At 39.0% G+C, this 13,970-nt stretch overlaps 1 protein-coding gene across 1 annotated transcript in view; it reads right to left on the reverse strand.

Annotated features, from left to right (window-relative positions):
* Window positions 1-12,398, reverse strand: part of LOC131227069 (ATP-dependent Clp protease adapter protein CLPS1, chloroplastic) — a 42,248-nt gene extending 29,850 nt beyond the window's left edge. The window contains exons 1-2 of the mRNA XM_058222778.1: window positions 12,238-12,398; window positions 5,233-5,383 (exon numbers count right to left, since the gene is read on the reverse strand). Of these exons, the coding sequence (XP_058078761.1) occupies window positions 5,233-5,383; window positions 12,238-12,304 (218 nt within the window). The 5' untranslated portion in view covers window positions 12,305-12,398. The remainder of the gene's footprint in view (window positions 1-5,232; window positions 5,384-12,237) is intronic.
* Window positions 12,399-13,970: the final 1,572 nt, after the last annotated feature.

Raw genomic sequence — 13,970 nt, forward strand, 5'->3', positions numbered from 1 at the left:
ACCATAGAATCCTCCTTAGCCTCTTTTTCAAACTCTCTTGCGCTGATTATATGTAAAGACTTAGGTTTGGATTTCCCCATTTCTCTAGGCTCACTTGCCTTCTCATCCTTCTTCTTTCCTAGTGTATTCTCAGGTGGCATGGGATTAAGTTTGATCTTTTTACCATTATACATAAAAGTACACGCATTCGAACGGCCAAAGATCGTGACATCATTATCGAATAGCCACGGTCTACCTAGGATAACATGCCCCACATCCATAGGTAAAACATCACACCACGGGGACTCTTTGTATGACCCAAACTCGATGGGGACTAGACATTGCTGGGTGACGGTAGGGATGTCTTGTTAACCCAAGAAACTTTATACGGGTCTGGATGAGGTGTGGATTTCAATTTTAAGCGATCTAAGGTGCTAGTGGAAATCACATTCTGACAACTTCCACAGTCCACTATCACCTTACAATTCTTTTCACCACACTTGGCAATAGTGTAGAAGATAGTGCTTCGACGCCCGTCAGCACTACTTCTAGACTGAGCTACTGCAAGCGTTGCTTCTCCATCCACTTCTTCTTCATCGGTAAGTCCTCCTTCAGGGTGATACTCTTCAACTTCATAATCACCCTGGTCATCTCCACCCTCGTGGGATTCGCCTATAACTAAGGCTCTCCCACGGCTCTTCGTAGGACACGATTAGACATGTGGCCAAGGTTGCCACACTCATAGCACCTCACTTGGCTCATGTTACTAGGACCGGCACCAAGAACCCCTTTGCCCTTGTCCTCCCTAGGCCTGGCGGAATGGTCGCTGTGCCCTAGGTTGATTACCAATATTAGGTCTAGTTCCTTGGGAACTAGATCTAGTATTGGAGTCTCGGACTCAAAACGACGAACGATAGGAGCCTTCAGATATTGCTCTAACTCCTGCACGACTTGATATGCTTCATCTAAGTCCGTTAAGGGCCGAGTGATAAGCTCGCGCTGAAGATCCGCACAAACCCGTCTTAAAACGCGAGAGCGTTACTAGAGGGTATTCTCGGTTATCACATCGCATCACATACTCTTCAAATTTAGCGATTTAGTCAGCGGTAGGCATTGACCCTTGGCGTAAGGATTGCCATTGGTCATGGAGTTTCTGACGGTATGAGAGAGGAAGGTACTTCTCCTTCAACTTCTCTTTCATCTCATACCAATGTGTGATAGGGGCTCTACCAACTCTCTCTACCCTACGCTTGGTGTTGGTCCAGAAGAGCTTGGCTTGACCCACAAGCTTCATCTTATCAAACCGCATTTGACGGTTTTCTGCCATACCACTCAAAGTAGTGGTCCATGTCAGCAACCCAGTCAAGGAATGCCTTGGGATCCAAGCGTCCATCAAAACTCGGGGCCTCAACTCTCACACTCTTCATCGCACGCTCATCTGGATCATAACGGTCTTGATGACCACATGTGGTTCGTGCCTCTCGCACCACACCACGACCGTTACCACGATCTCTATCCTCACTACCACCACGTGTGGCAGCACGTTCTTCAATGATTCCTTCCATTTGGGAGTGCGCATCTTCCCCTACAGCGGGGTTTTCCTTTTGGGACGCCTCTAGTTGCTCCACCTTAGTCATGATAGTGGTAATTTGGTTCTCAAGGCGGGCAAACTCACGCCTTTGACTCGCTTAGGGCGGTTATCTTTTGTATCAATTGAGCAAGTTGCTCAGATAACTGCTCGTTATTCATGGTAGGTTGAAGTCCGAAACCTCTACCTCTTCTCGTGGGCATACAATGAAGACTTGAACCAAACTCTACCTAACTAGACTACTAGGTGTTATGACTTTCAAGATGAATGCGATGAATGCAAAACTACTATGAACTGACACAATTAAGTTGAAACAGGAAACAACTCAAATCTGAAAATTTTCCATTAGAAACTTTCTAAAATTGGAAAGTTTCGAAAATTGAAAACTTTCTAAACTTGAAACTTTCCTAAGTTAAAACTAAAAATCAAAACCCTAAATTGATAACTCGATAAAGATAAAAACCATGCAAGCCTAGGCTTTGATACCAAATTTGACCCACGACAGCCCTAAATATCATGCATGCTCATGGAGATAATTAAACAGCGGAAATAAAAGGAATAAATGATCTAAAATTCTAACAATAATCATCATAATTGAGAAAATCATAAAGGAAACATGCAATGGAGCGGGCCATCACTACAACCATGGAGTATGGAATTCAATTACTACTTAGGTTGGATCCGGCGAGGATGAGACCTCCCGATCTTGCATGGTCACACCCAATCGATCAATGAAGATCACTAGTCCGAAGAACCAAGAAGTTTCTCGGATTAGGGATTTGAGAATTTGGGGATTTAGGGTTTAGATCGGTTCTCAAGATTTTGATCGAAGAGGAATTAGCCAAAACAAAAAAATAGAAGAAAGAAAGTTATTACCTTGAGGAAGTTGGAGAGGCACAAGAAGAAATTAGAAGAAGAAGATCAAGGGAGAGAAGAAGCACCATTAGAGAGAAGAAAGGAAGGAGGAAACCAAAGGGTTAGCTTTTCATTCATCAATAGTAGAAATTCGTGTTTAGGGCTTTACCCCACTTAAATAAGCACATAAAGACATAAAATTACTAAAATACCCTTAGGATAAGCAAATAAAGATATAAGATTACTAAAAGACCGCTAACTAAGTCAAAAACGTGCAAATAACATAAGTATGGGAAAGTTTGGGCGCTCGGTCCTCTTTCTCCAATCTTCCTTCACATGTGTCTTCCCTAAGTGGTGTCTTCTATATGTCCAATCACATGTGAAAGGTCTTCAACTCCTCAATATTCGCCTATCCACAAGGACAGCACTTGTGGTTAGCGCTTTCTTCGTTGGTACACCTTGAATGCACCTGTGTCTGATGACCTATGGTTTAATTGAAGTTATGGCCCTTGATAGAGTGGAATGGCAGAAAAGGATTCATGTAGCCAACCCCAATTTAGTTGGAATAACACTTACATGATGATGATGATCGCCCTAACCCAAGGTACTGTGTAATAGTAATGGTGGCTGTAACGGCCACCAATATTACCATTACACCCTTTTTTTAATTCTTTTTTTAAGAAAACATGTATTGGACTCCTAACTATTACAGGGGCCAAAACAGCTGTTACAGGTTATTTTTCCATAACAATCATTACGGCCTTTATGACCCCATAACGCGTAATGGTTCCACCATTTTTGTCACGAAACGGCTGTTACAACCCCATAATGGCCACTATGGCACACCATGACCTAACCAGTCCATACCCAAATCCAATAAACTAAATACCAGCTCATCCAGTTGTTCTTGATGAGATATAGAGAAAAGGTCATTCCAATGCTTCTTACAGCAGTCCCTACCAACATTCCACTCATCACCACAACAATAAACCTCCATACTTCAGTTGTTTGTAAATGATAGCTCATGGTGGAACTTTGTATTGTTCAAGTATGAAGCAGGCATAGGTCAGTGAGATGTTGAGGGAGATAATGAAAATCACAAGAAAAATTAATGAACAGCTCCAACAATTCATTGATAGCCGGTATAGAAAGAAAGATCACAACAGATCTCATTCCATGGTGACAAATCAAGGTGAAAATGCTACTGCAACGGAATTGAGGCCTTGTAACAGGGAAGAGTGGTATGAAGATCTAACAGAAGAGGTGTCTGAGGAAAGCATCATCGTCCAAGATGAATCCATTTTTTAAGTTATTGATGGGTCTACTAAAGGGTCGACTCATTGATGAATTGATTGATCAATTGATGAATCAATCAATCAGTTGATGAATCGATACATCAGTAAATAAACATATTGATGTATCAACGGATGGATCAGATGATGAACCAAAAGGCAAACCATCGGCCAGATAGACAAAGTGGCAGGAAGTTCAACAGTAAGATAAGTGAACTCGAAGTGTGGTTGAGATGGGTATGTTAGGCAAAACCCAACACTGATCGGGGTGGCCATTTCAAAGATCAATGGTTGTATAAAGATGGAGCAAAGATCTCAGCTTACGAGAAAGAAGATGTAACAACAGACACTTATCTGAGATCTGACAGTGATCAAGCCAATCTGACGTGTAGGATTACATCACCAGCTCCCAGGGAAGCCAATGAATAAGTGTGACAAGGACAACATGTGGCAAGTGACAAGCACAAATTCGAGGACCAGAGGAGGTCCTGAAGTGTACGCCACTGCTGGCAGATTGAAGGGCAAAATCAAGGGTCCAATTGGACTACGGGATCCACAAATCTAACTGAATGCCTAAAATTAAGAACTGATTGGACTGTGAAGCTCACAAGTCCAACCCAAAGCCTTCTAGGGTCTATATACAAACTATAGCTTTTATTTTGTGGTTTTCTAAAATTGTTCAGCCCCATAGTTTCATACAATTGTGTATACAAGAGTAATTTGAGTATACTTAGAATTTCTTTGGTTAATTACTTTCTTTCATTCGTTAGATTTGCTTAGCAATTAATTGGAAGTATGAGTTGGATTAGGAAAGGCTCATAGCAATGGTATTCAAGTAGATATTTGATTTTAATTGGAATTTCTATGGCGATACATATGGGCCGAAAGGGAGAAATTGACATGATTGATTGGAATTTATTTATTTTTTTTGTTCTAGTATACTGCTATTGGAATTCGTTAGAAGTGAGATGCTTCTAGAAATCTAAGAGTAAGATTCCTCTGGTCTTATCTTATTGTGGCGAGACTCCGCAGCATCTATCCCTTCTAGTCTCATCCTTTTGTTCTTCTATTTCTCTGTTTTCAACATTATTCTGTACCATGCATGGGTATTATTGAAGAAATTAATGTTCTCAAAGTATCTGGACCTCCCAAGGCTGAAATAGATCCCCATAGCATTCCGGTCTTGTTTCCGCATCAATATCCCTACAAATCGGGAGTAAAACACAATTTTCTAGGGCCTCGCATCACCCAATCAGCTATAGCTTGTTGCTTTGGGAGGAAAGAGTGCAAACTGGCAAAGAGGAAATGTGTTCAGCAATTTTGGAAATTTCCCTTACCTTCACTTTTGGCAATTTCCTCCACAAAGTGACAAGCTGTTGCGGAAGTGGTGGCATGGGGGCCCAGAAAATGGGGATTAACTTAAGATCCAGAATTTGAGGAATATGCAGTTTAGGTAATTCGAGGAAAGTGATGCATGAGAAGTGCAAGATAGCAAACTAACAGTTTTAGCGAATCTACCTCAAGTCAAACTCGGATTCACGCCCAGGGGAGGTTTTCTCAATGGTTGGCCTTTCCAACAAACCACCTCCTTTGCCTGGTCCAGCAGCTGATATTGCCATAAGAATTCCTGGATTCGCACATGGTCCTTTATAGAGAGAGAACTTATCACCTGGCATCATATATTCATCGTTAATGCAAGTGAAGCAGGCCTTATCTTCACTACATCTATGAAAAGAAAGCCACAAGAAGACTCAATGGAGAAACAATACCAACATCTCATACTTGTCCCTATTGCAAAACATTTGCAGTAACATACCATTAAAAGATTTTCTCTTCTTAAATCTTAACTGTCCAAAAAAATTCTACTGAGATCTACTAAAGCCTTCGTGATGATACTTTGCGTAACGTCTGCAGGACTTGGTTCAAGATAATAAGGTTGCCAATTTTGCTTCTTCATTGTATAGGAATGAAAAAACTGTGTAGACAAAATAAAGAATTTAAACCCAAGAAATGAATGGAAGAAGGCATGGCGCCACAAGCATTGGCGTATCACATGCTCTTGCCAAAATATAGAAGTAAAGCTCATGTAATGCACATATAGGATTATGGTGATTTTGTCTATCAATAAAGATACACATTTCCTACTAGTTGGGGCTATTTTCTACTTTGACGGCTGATGGAGAAATATAGGGAGAGGACAAAGGATTACTCCACATGGTCTTTATTGAATTAGAGCAGTCACACAAGAGGATCCCTCAAAAGCAATCATACCAAAGGACGAAGGATTACCACATGGTCTTTAATACAATGGATGTTGGGAACGGAGTTGAGATGATATGCTAACATGATTATGAATGAGGGAGCGACCAGTGTTCAAAGTATCGGTATCGCTACAAGTTTCGTTGGTTGGGGATACGGAAACAATATCGATATCGCCAATAACTGGAAATGCGAGAAAACATTGGGATACATGGGGAGACGGTGGAATTTTTTGGTGAAACTTCAGAGATGCTAAAATACACAGATTTGCATATCTAGAAATTACAACAAAATAAAAAATAAAATAAAAAATAAAAATGCAAAAAGAATGCGTACACAATAAGTTTCTATTTAATGGGGACCTAAAAGCATGTGTTGTTGTAAAAAATCAGTCCAACCATCCCATCAATCCCATCTATCCATCCAATCAATTCAACCTTCCATCCAAACATCCTCAATATCTCAGAATATTGACAACACACGGTATTTCGCCAAGAAATCATCGATAACTGGAATTTGAAAGGAAATGAAGGATTGTGTTCTCGATATTGCCCATGTTGCAATAACGATAATATCGTAGTATTATCAATATTATCATCAACAATTTGAACACCGCATACAACCATGCGCCCATAAAAAGAAAAATTGAAATGGAAATTTTTTTAATAAGCAAATTTTTGGCAATATTATCAAAATATCGCCGATACACTGGCGATACAAGTGACACCTAGAATTTATACAGTCAAAAATATTGGCGATACATAAGCTATACAAGCAACACCTGGAATTTACTCAGTCGAAAATATTGGCGATACATTGGCGACATCGATACATTGGCGATACTTAGAGATATACCACCGATACCTAGAATTTTTTATATTACCAATGTTATCGGTATTGCAAAGCTAGAGAGACAGATAATATCGGGGATATTTCGATAATATTGGGGATACTTCGAACAATGGGAGAGACAACAAATGTGAGGGCCACAAGTGGAGAGATGTGAGTTTCCAGTTATTGTAGGCTTATACCAGGTCCGCATTACTCCCATATTTTTTTTGCATTGTCATGGACAAATTAACGAGACATTTACAAGAAGAGGACCCTGCAGATAACATAGTTTTGATTGATGAGATGAGGGAGAGAGTAAACCAAGGTTGGCAAACTTGGGATTTAACTCAGTCGACCCACAAAACTTGACTCGGGTGGGTCAATATGGCAATTCAAGCAAGTCACATTTTTTATATTTAAATAATTATGAAAATTATTGAAAATATTAAAGAAAATTACTTATAATAATTTATATATATATATATATATATATATATATATATATCTAACTACCATATTTGTGGACATTTATTGGCCATTTGAAGATGAAAACATCCAATGGTCCTAATTCAACGAACAACCGTCCACAAATCAAAGGATAGGATTGGTCAAACAATTTGATTTTAGGGATGAGGCTTAGAGTCTACAAGTTCCACAATCTAGTCGGTTTTCATTAGCATTAATATATGCCAGCCAGCTGTACGATTTGGGAGTGCTTGTGTACCAACCATAATACTTTGCCAAAGTATGAGAGAACTTGCCTTTTCTTCTCAATCCCTTTTCATTCATCTTCTTCTAGCTTTACAGCACATTGCCATCTGCCATCCTCGAGACCTTAAGGGGGAAGAGGGGGTGGTTCAAAGGAGGAGGAAAGACAGAGATACGTTGTGAGTTTGCAATTGTTTTAGCATTGCTACTCGCCCAAGTCACGCATTAACTCATTGGACTTGGCCAATTCATGCTTCTAAAACATGCCATGCAAGTCAACATGACTCACTTGGGTTTCATCACTCCGATGAGTCACCACTCACAAATTCTATATGACTCCGCCGGGTGTTTTTTATGTTGGCTTCCATCAAGTCTACACCTATTTTGACTCAGTGGGGTTTCAAAAATGAGTGGACTCAGGCAAGTTCAAAGTCGACCAAGCGAATTGGCTAACCTTGCGAAAACACAGTTACACAAAGCTAGAACTATGAACACATGCTTTACAATCTAAGGGTTTCAAAATTAGTTAGACTAAAACAAAGCATATGGAATGCAATTAGTAAAGTTAGGAGTGGAAATGATGAATTAGTTAGGATTCATGACCATAAAGTACCCCAAAATGACCACTTCTGATATCTTAGGTTGATAATTTAGAAGCAAAGAGATTGCTAAGGATGTTGATCATAGAATTAGGCTAGGTGGATGAGGTAGAGATGTGCATCTGGAGTTTTTTGCGATTACCACATAGCAATGAAACTAAGGGAAAAAATTTATAGCATAGCTATAAGGCTAGCCATGCTTCATGGTATAAAATGTTGTGCAGTCAAAGAAAAACATGTTCATAGGATGAGCTTAACTAAAATGAGAATGTTGAACTGGATGAAGTGGAGATGCATCTGGAGTTTTATGCGATCACCACATAGCAATAAAACTAAGGGAAAAATTTTATAGCATAGCTATAGGACTAGCCATGCTTCATGGTATAAAATGTTGTGCAGTCAAAGAAAAACATGTTCATAGGATGAGCTTAACTAAAATGAGAATGTTGAACTGGATGAAGTGGAGATGCATCTGGAGTTTTATGCGATCACCACATAGCAATGAAACTAAGGGAAAAATTTTATAGCATAGCTATAGGACTAGCCATGCTTCATGGTATAAAATGTTGTGCAGTCAAAGAAAAACATGTTCATAGGATGAGCTTAACTAAAATGAGAGTGTTGAAATGGATGAAGTGGAGATGTGCATCTGGAGTTTTATGCGATCGCCACATAGCAATGAAACTAAGGGAAAAATTTTATAGCATAGTTATAAGATTAGCCATGCTTCATGGTATAAAATGTTGTGCAGTCAAAGAAAAACATGTTCATAGGATGAGCTTAACTAAATTAGAATGTTGAAATGGATAAAGTGGAGATGTGCATCTGGAGTTTTATGTGATCGCCACATAGCAATGAAACTAAGGGAAAATTTTTATAGCATAGCTATAAGACTAGCCATGCTTCATGGTATAAAATGTTGTGCAATCAAAGAAAAACATGAGCTTAACTAAAATGAGAATGTTGAAATGGATGATCGGGAATTAGGAATGAATGCATTCGAGGGAACTTAGAAGCAATGCTTGTAGTATCGGTATCCTTACATGTATCGCTAACTGGGGATACGACAACCTGTACCGATATGCCAATTCCCAGAAATGTATCACTGAGTCGGGGAAACATTTGGGGAACATGGGAAAAAACAGTGGAATTTTTCTGTAAAACTTCAAAAGATGCTAAAATACACATATTTGCATATTTAGGAATCAAAAAATTGCAAAAAAATACATACATAATAAGCTTACATTTAATGGGGGCTTAAAAGCATGTGTTGTTGTAGAAAATCAGTGCAATAGTAACCAAAATAAGTTCATATAATACAAACGCAGGTGCCAAACAGCAACTAAGATACGTACACACATGCATAATCCATCCAACCAACCATCCAAGCATCCATCCATGCAAACAACCATCCATCCATGCATCCATGATCCATCTATGCATGCATGTTGTAGGTGTGAGCATGAGTGGGCCTGTGTGTCGCCCTGCTGGGCCTATGAGCTATGGGCCTTTAGTCCTTGATTTTAGGCTTTAGTGGCTTATTTGTTATTTCCTTGATACCAAGTAGAATATAATGGCAATATCTTGAAATATAGCAACCTATCGATATATTGTCAATACATTGTGATATTTACCAATATTTCGCACGATACCCCGAAGTTTAGTAACTTCCAGGCTTTTTTTTCGTATCGCTAACCCGCAATAGCAATAGTATCGGCCAATACTATCCATACTAGAAACTCTGCCTACAACTAAAGATGACCCCCAGTAATTAGAACAAAACTATGATGATGATGAAACACACACAACATCCCTACAATATATAACACGAGTACCCAAGGGCAAAATTTGTCATGCGATTAGTTTTTCAAATGCTAACTTTCCATTATTAAAGGACATGGGAAGGGTTCTTTAAGCAAAAGGAAGGGCATCTAGGTAATTAGGTGAAGACGATTGTCTACTTAGGGCATCTCTCCACCAAAGAAGCCTATTTTTAGAAACCACTTCCCTCCCCTCCATGCCGCTACCTATAAAACCTTCTCCTTACCTCACATGTGGCACTCATGTATTGCCATCCACACCACCCAAATAATGGGGAGCATTATGGATGGAGCATAGATCTAAAATCACACGTAATTTTAGTCTTACATTCTATCCACAATTATGTCGCAATTTGGATGTTTGGATTAGCTTACAATTATGCCATGTGTATAGTTGTAGAGTCACCACCATTTTTAAAATAGTGGTGAACTATCACAAGAATCTAGAGCACCAAAAGAAACCTAATTTTAACCACTACTTCCCCTCCATTAAGAACATATTCTCAAAAGAAATTGCAGATAAATTGTCGCCTTTTGGAACTAAAAGTCGATTTTTTATGAATATTCTTTTATTGATCTATTGGTGGGGGTTCAAATGTTGCAACCATTGAAGCTGATTTACGACTTTGACCTAGCCACATTATAGGAGGAAACAGTAGTTGTTGTACAAGTCAAATTAAGTGCCACCCATGCACGACGTACAGGTGCAGGAGGTAGCAATGGAATCACCAACTGATACGGTGGCTTCGAGGATTAGTGCAAAATCACCAATCATGGGTGAAACTCAGTTGATCGAGAGGTTGCCAAAAGAAACAAAAAGGATGGTTGTACTTGGGATTTGAAGTTCACCTCAGCCATCGCTGCAAATCCCATGGCCTAGAGGAGCCAACGGATAAGGACTGTATTACTGAAGTTGTGTGGGATCTGGGAGAAGACCAGGATCAGGATATATATATATATATATATATATATATAACCTTTCCTTGAGGGTTTGGTTCAGGGGAGGGGATACACCCTCTCTCTTTCTTTATATTTAAGAATGCTTTTATGTCTTTCCATTTATATTGACTTTATTTTCAGTAATTATTACAATAAAGCATCTGGTTAGGTTGTCTTGAGTCATTATCATTAGGGATCGTTTGGATGCCTGTAAAATCCATAGTTGTAAGGGGTTTACAGGCAAACACTTCAAATGTAGGTGGTTGGATAGCAAAATCTGCCTGTAAAGGGGGATGGATTCTTATGGAAACTTTCTTGCAGGTCAAGTCTCTTCTCCAATATGTGTATGTCAAATGACTATTTTCACCAAAGGAAATGAATAATTGAGTTAGGAAGCATGATTTCCCTTCAAAGAAACTGAATAAGGCCATTCAATACATGCAGGAATGTAAAAGCGCCACCACCCAACCGATCTCATTTTCTTCACATAAGCCATAACTAGTCTACAACATGTTCATCAACAGTAAGGAGTCATTTGGATGCCTGAAAATTTTGAACTTGTGACTTTCAGCTGTAAGTCACTTACAAGGAAATGACTTCTCATCCAATTTCCTTCCCCAAACACCAACTGTAAGTCACTTCCCACTTGGGATCATTTGGATGCCTGTAAATGGGCCAATCCCTGCATTTAGATGGCCTTTTTTGCCTGTAAATCATTTATAGGATGTAAATGATTTACAGCATTTAACCCCATCTCAGTTACAGGCAAAAAGTTCGGAGGATTGCACTTACAGGGTCTCCATTTACAGACTAACGGTTCTCCATTTACAGAGCTTAAATAATTAACAAGCTATCCAAACACAGACAATCATTTACAGCTTAAAGATAAACAGGACAGGCTGTAAATGATTTGCACAACTCAAACAATTTACAGGCATCCAAACGACCCCGTGAAGAACTACAGGCATCCAAACGAACCATAAAGATTGGAAGACAAGCTAATACACCCAATTACAGGATTTGGATGCATAATTCAACACACTGCCACAGTAATGAATCTAAATTCAAAAAAACATAGATAAATCCAATCAAATTAAAGAGCCCCACAATGTATCAAGAAAGCACAAAATCAAAAACCCACTTCAAACAAAAACACATTCTGGAGAAAGAAAAACAAATCAAAAACAAGTAGAAAATGGAAAGAAAACGATATTGATTCTTCCATTGATTCATTCATATTTTCGAATAATCCATTATTTGGGCACACTGAGAAATGAAACAAGATACAAAATCTCAGTAACAGAATGCCTTTTATTTTCAAAGGGAATCATTATTTTCTCATTTTAATAAAGAAAAGAGCGAGAAACCTGGTTTAGAAGAGTTGAAAACGTGATTGGGCGAAAGAGAAATTCTTCCGCAGATGGCCTTCTCCATTTCCGTCTCTCTCTCTCCGAGACTGACGAGAGGCCGCTGCTTCTTTTTTTCTTTTTCTTTTTCTTTTTTGGTTTTTAAATTTTCCTTTGTTGTTGAGAAATAATTCAGTCCGCTCGTAGCACCAGTGCGACAAATATCGCCGAGATTTTGAAAATATGGCGATATTTTCACGAAAAGATGGAGAAACCATAGCATCACTATAATACCAGGAATTTTTCAAAATATCGGCATATTTCAATTTTCCATATTGCATCGCAATAACATCCCCAAATTAAATATGAAAAAAAATATACATGTCTAACTAAAGGCGACCAGTGGCAGAAGTTCCATTTGGCAGCAGTAATATTCAGCCCAATGGGCTTTGTAGGTTGAGCCAGTCCTGTTCTTATTTAGCTAGCCCAGTGTTATCCGGGTCAGTACGTTATTTATTATAACCTGTGTTTAGATCGCTGCCTACACCCATTCTTAAAAGAACTACGTGTGTAAATAAAATGCCGCCACATGTTAGTGCTATAGGATTAATAATGATAAGTTTGCTATATGATTAATAATGATAAGTTTGTGCATGCGTTTTAAGATATCTTTTGCCCTTATCCCTTAAAGATATGCCTCATGTCATCAATGTGGTGGTACAAAATGGTACGTATGCCTTTACATGAAACGAAATAATGAATAACATGAAGCTTTAATTTGTGTGGCATGTGATTAATGAAGAGTACCCAGTGTGTCTATAAAAGACCCACCAATACAAAGATCGTGTCTATAAAAGACCCACCGATACAAAGATCCTATATATCAAAATTTAGGATATCCTCAACGAGGTCGTTTTTCATAGATGTAGAAGAAATAGGTGAGACCTCGGTTAAATTTTTTATCATGGAATTGTCGAAGGACCATGCTATGCATACATAGAGATCAAAAGAGTTTAGATAGCTTACCTATCTAAGATCCCATTGCTCTAGAATTCAAATGCCGAAAATAGAATTAGGATGCCGGATGTTCCTTTCCTTAGCACCTCCTTAGAGTAGATATAATGGGATTATCTATCTGACGTGATGTAGGATTAGAGACCCAGCCATGTTATATATAGGTTGCTTGATATATATAGGTTAAAGGGGTAAAGAGTTGGTGACCCATTAAAACTCTTTTTCCCAAGGCTTCACACGTTTCATAATCCTAGTTGCACTAAAATAGTTGTGTGCATATCACAGCTATAGCATTCCACCACATCTGCATGTTTTCTGGAAGAATCACAATGAAGTGGGGCCCACTAGTTTACCTGATCACATTGTCCAACCTTTGGGGTAATACAGACCGTTGATCAATAAGGCCCACCTTATAGAGATCTTACAACCTCAACACAAGTTGACCTAAAAGCTTGTGCAATTAGCAACGACGGTGAGATCAAAAATCTGATGTTATTAAAGACAAAAATGATTCCAATGAGCGTGACAAGACTCCTCCTACATAGGCAGGAATCGGGGCCTCCATGGCTAGTTAGGATCACAGGGCTACAAATACAATCTTCATTGAAGATGGTGGTGAAGTACAAAACGTCATCCTCACAAAGCCTTCTAATTGAATGGCCAACCATCCGAAACCATTTACCATTGTACGTATCTATATACATGGCTGGATATCATATCTCACGGGTCATGGTTGATAA

This window comes from Magnolia sinica, chromosome 15 (genome assembly GCF_029962835.1).
Source record: "Magnolia sinica isolate HGM2019 chromosome 15, MsV1, whole genome shotgun sequence".
NCBI lineage: Eukaryota > Viridiplantae > Streptophyta > Magnoliopsida > Magnoliales > Magnoliaceae > Magnolia > Magnolia sinica.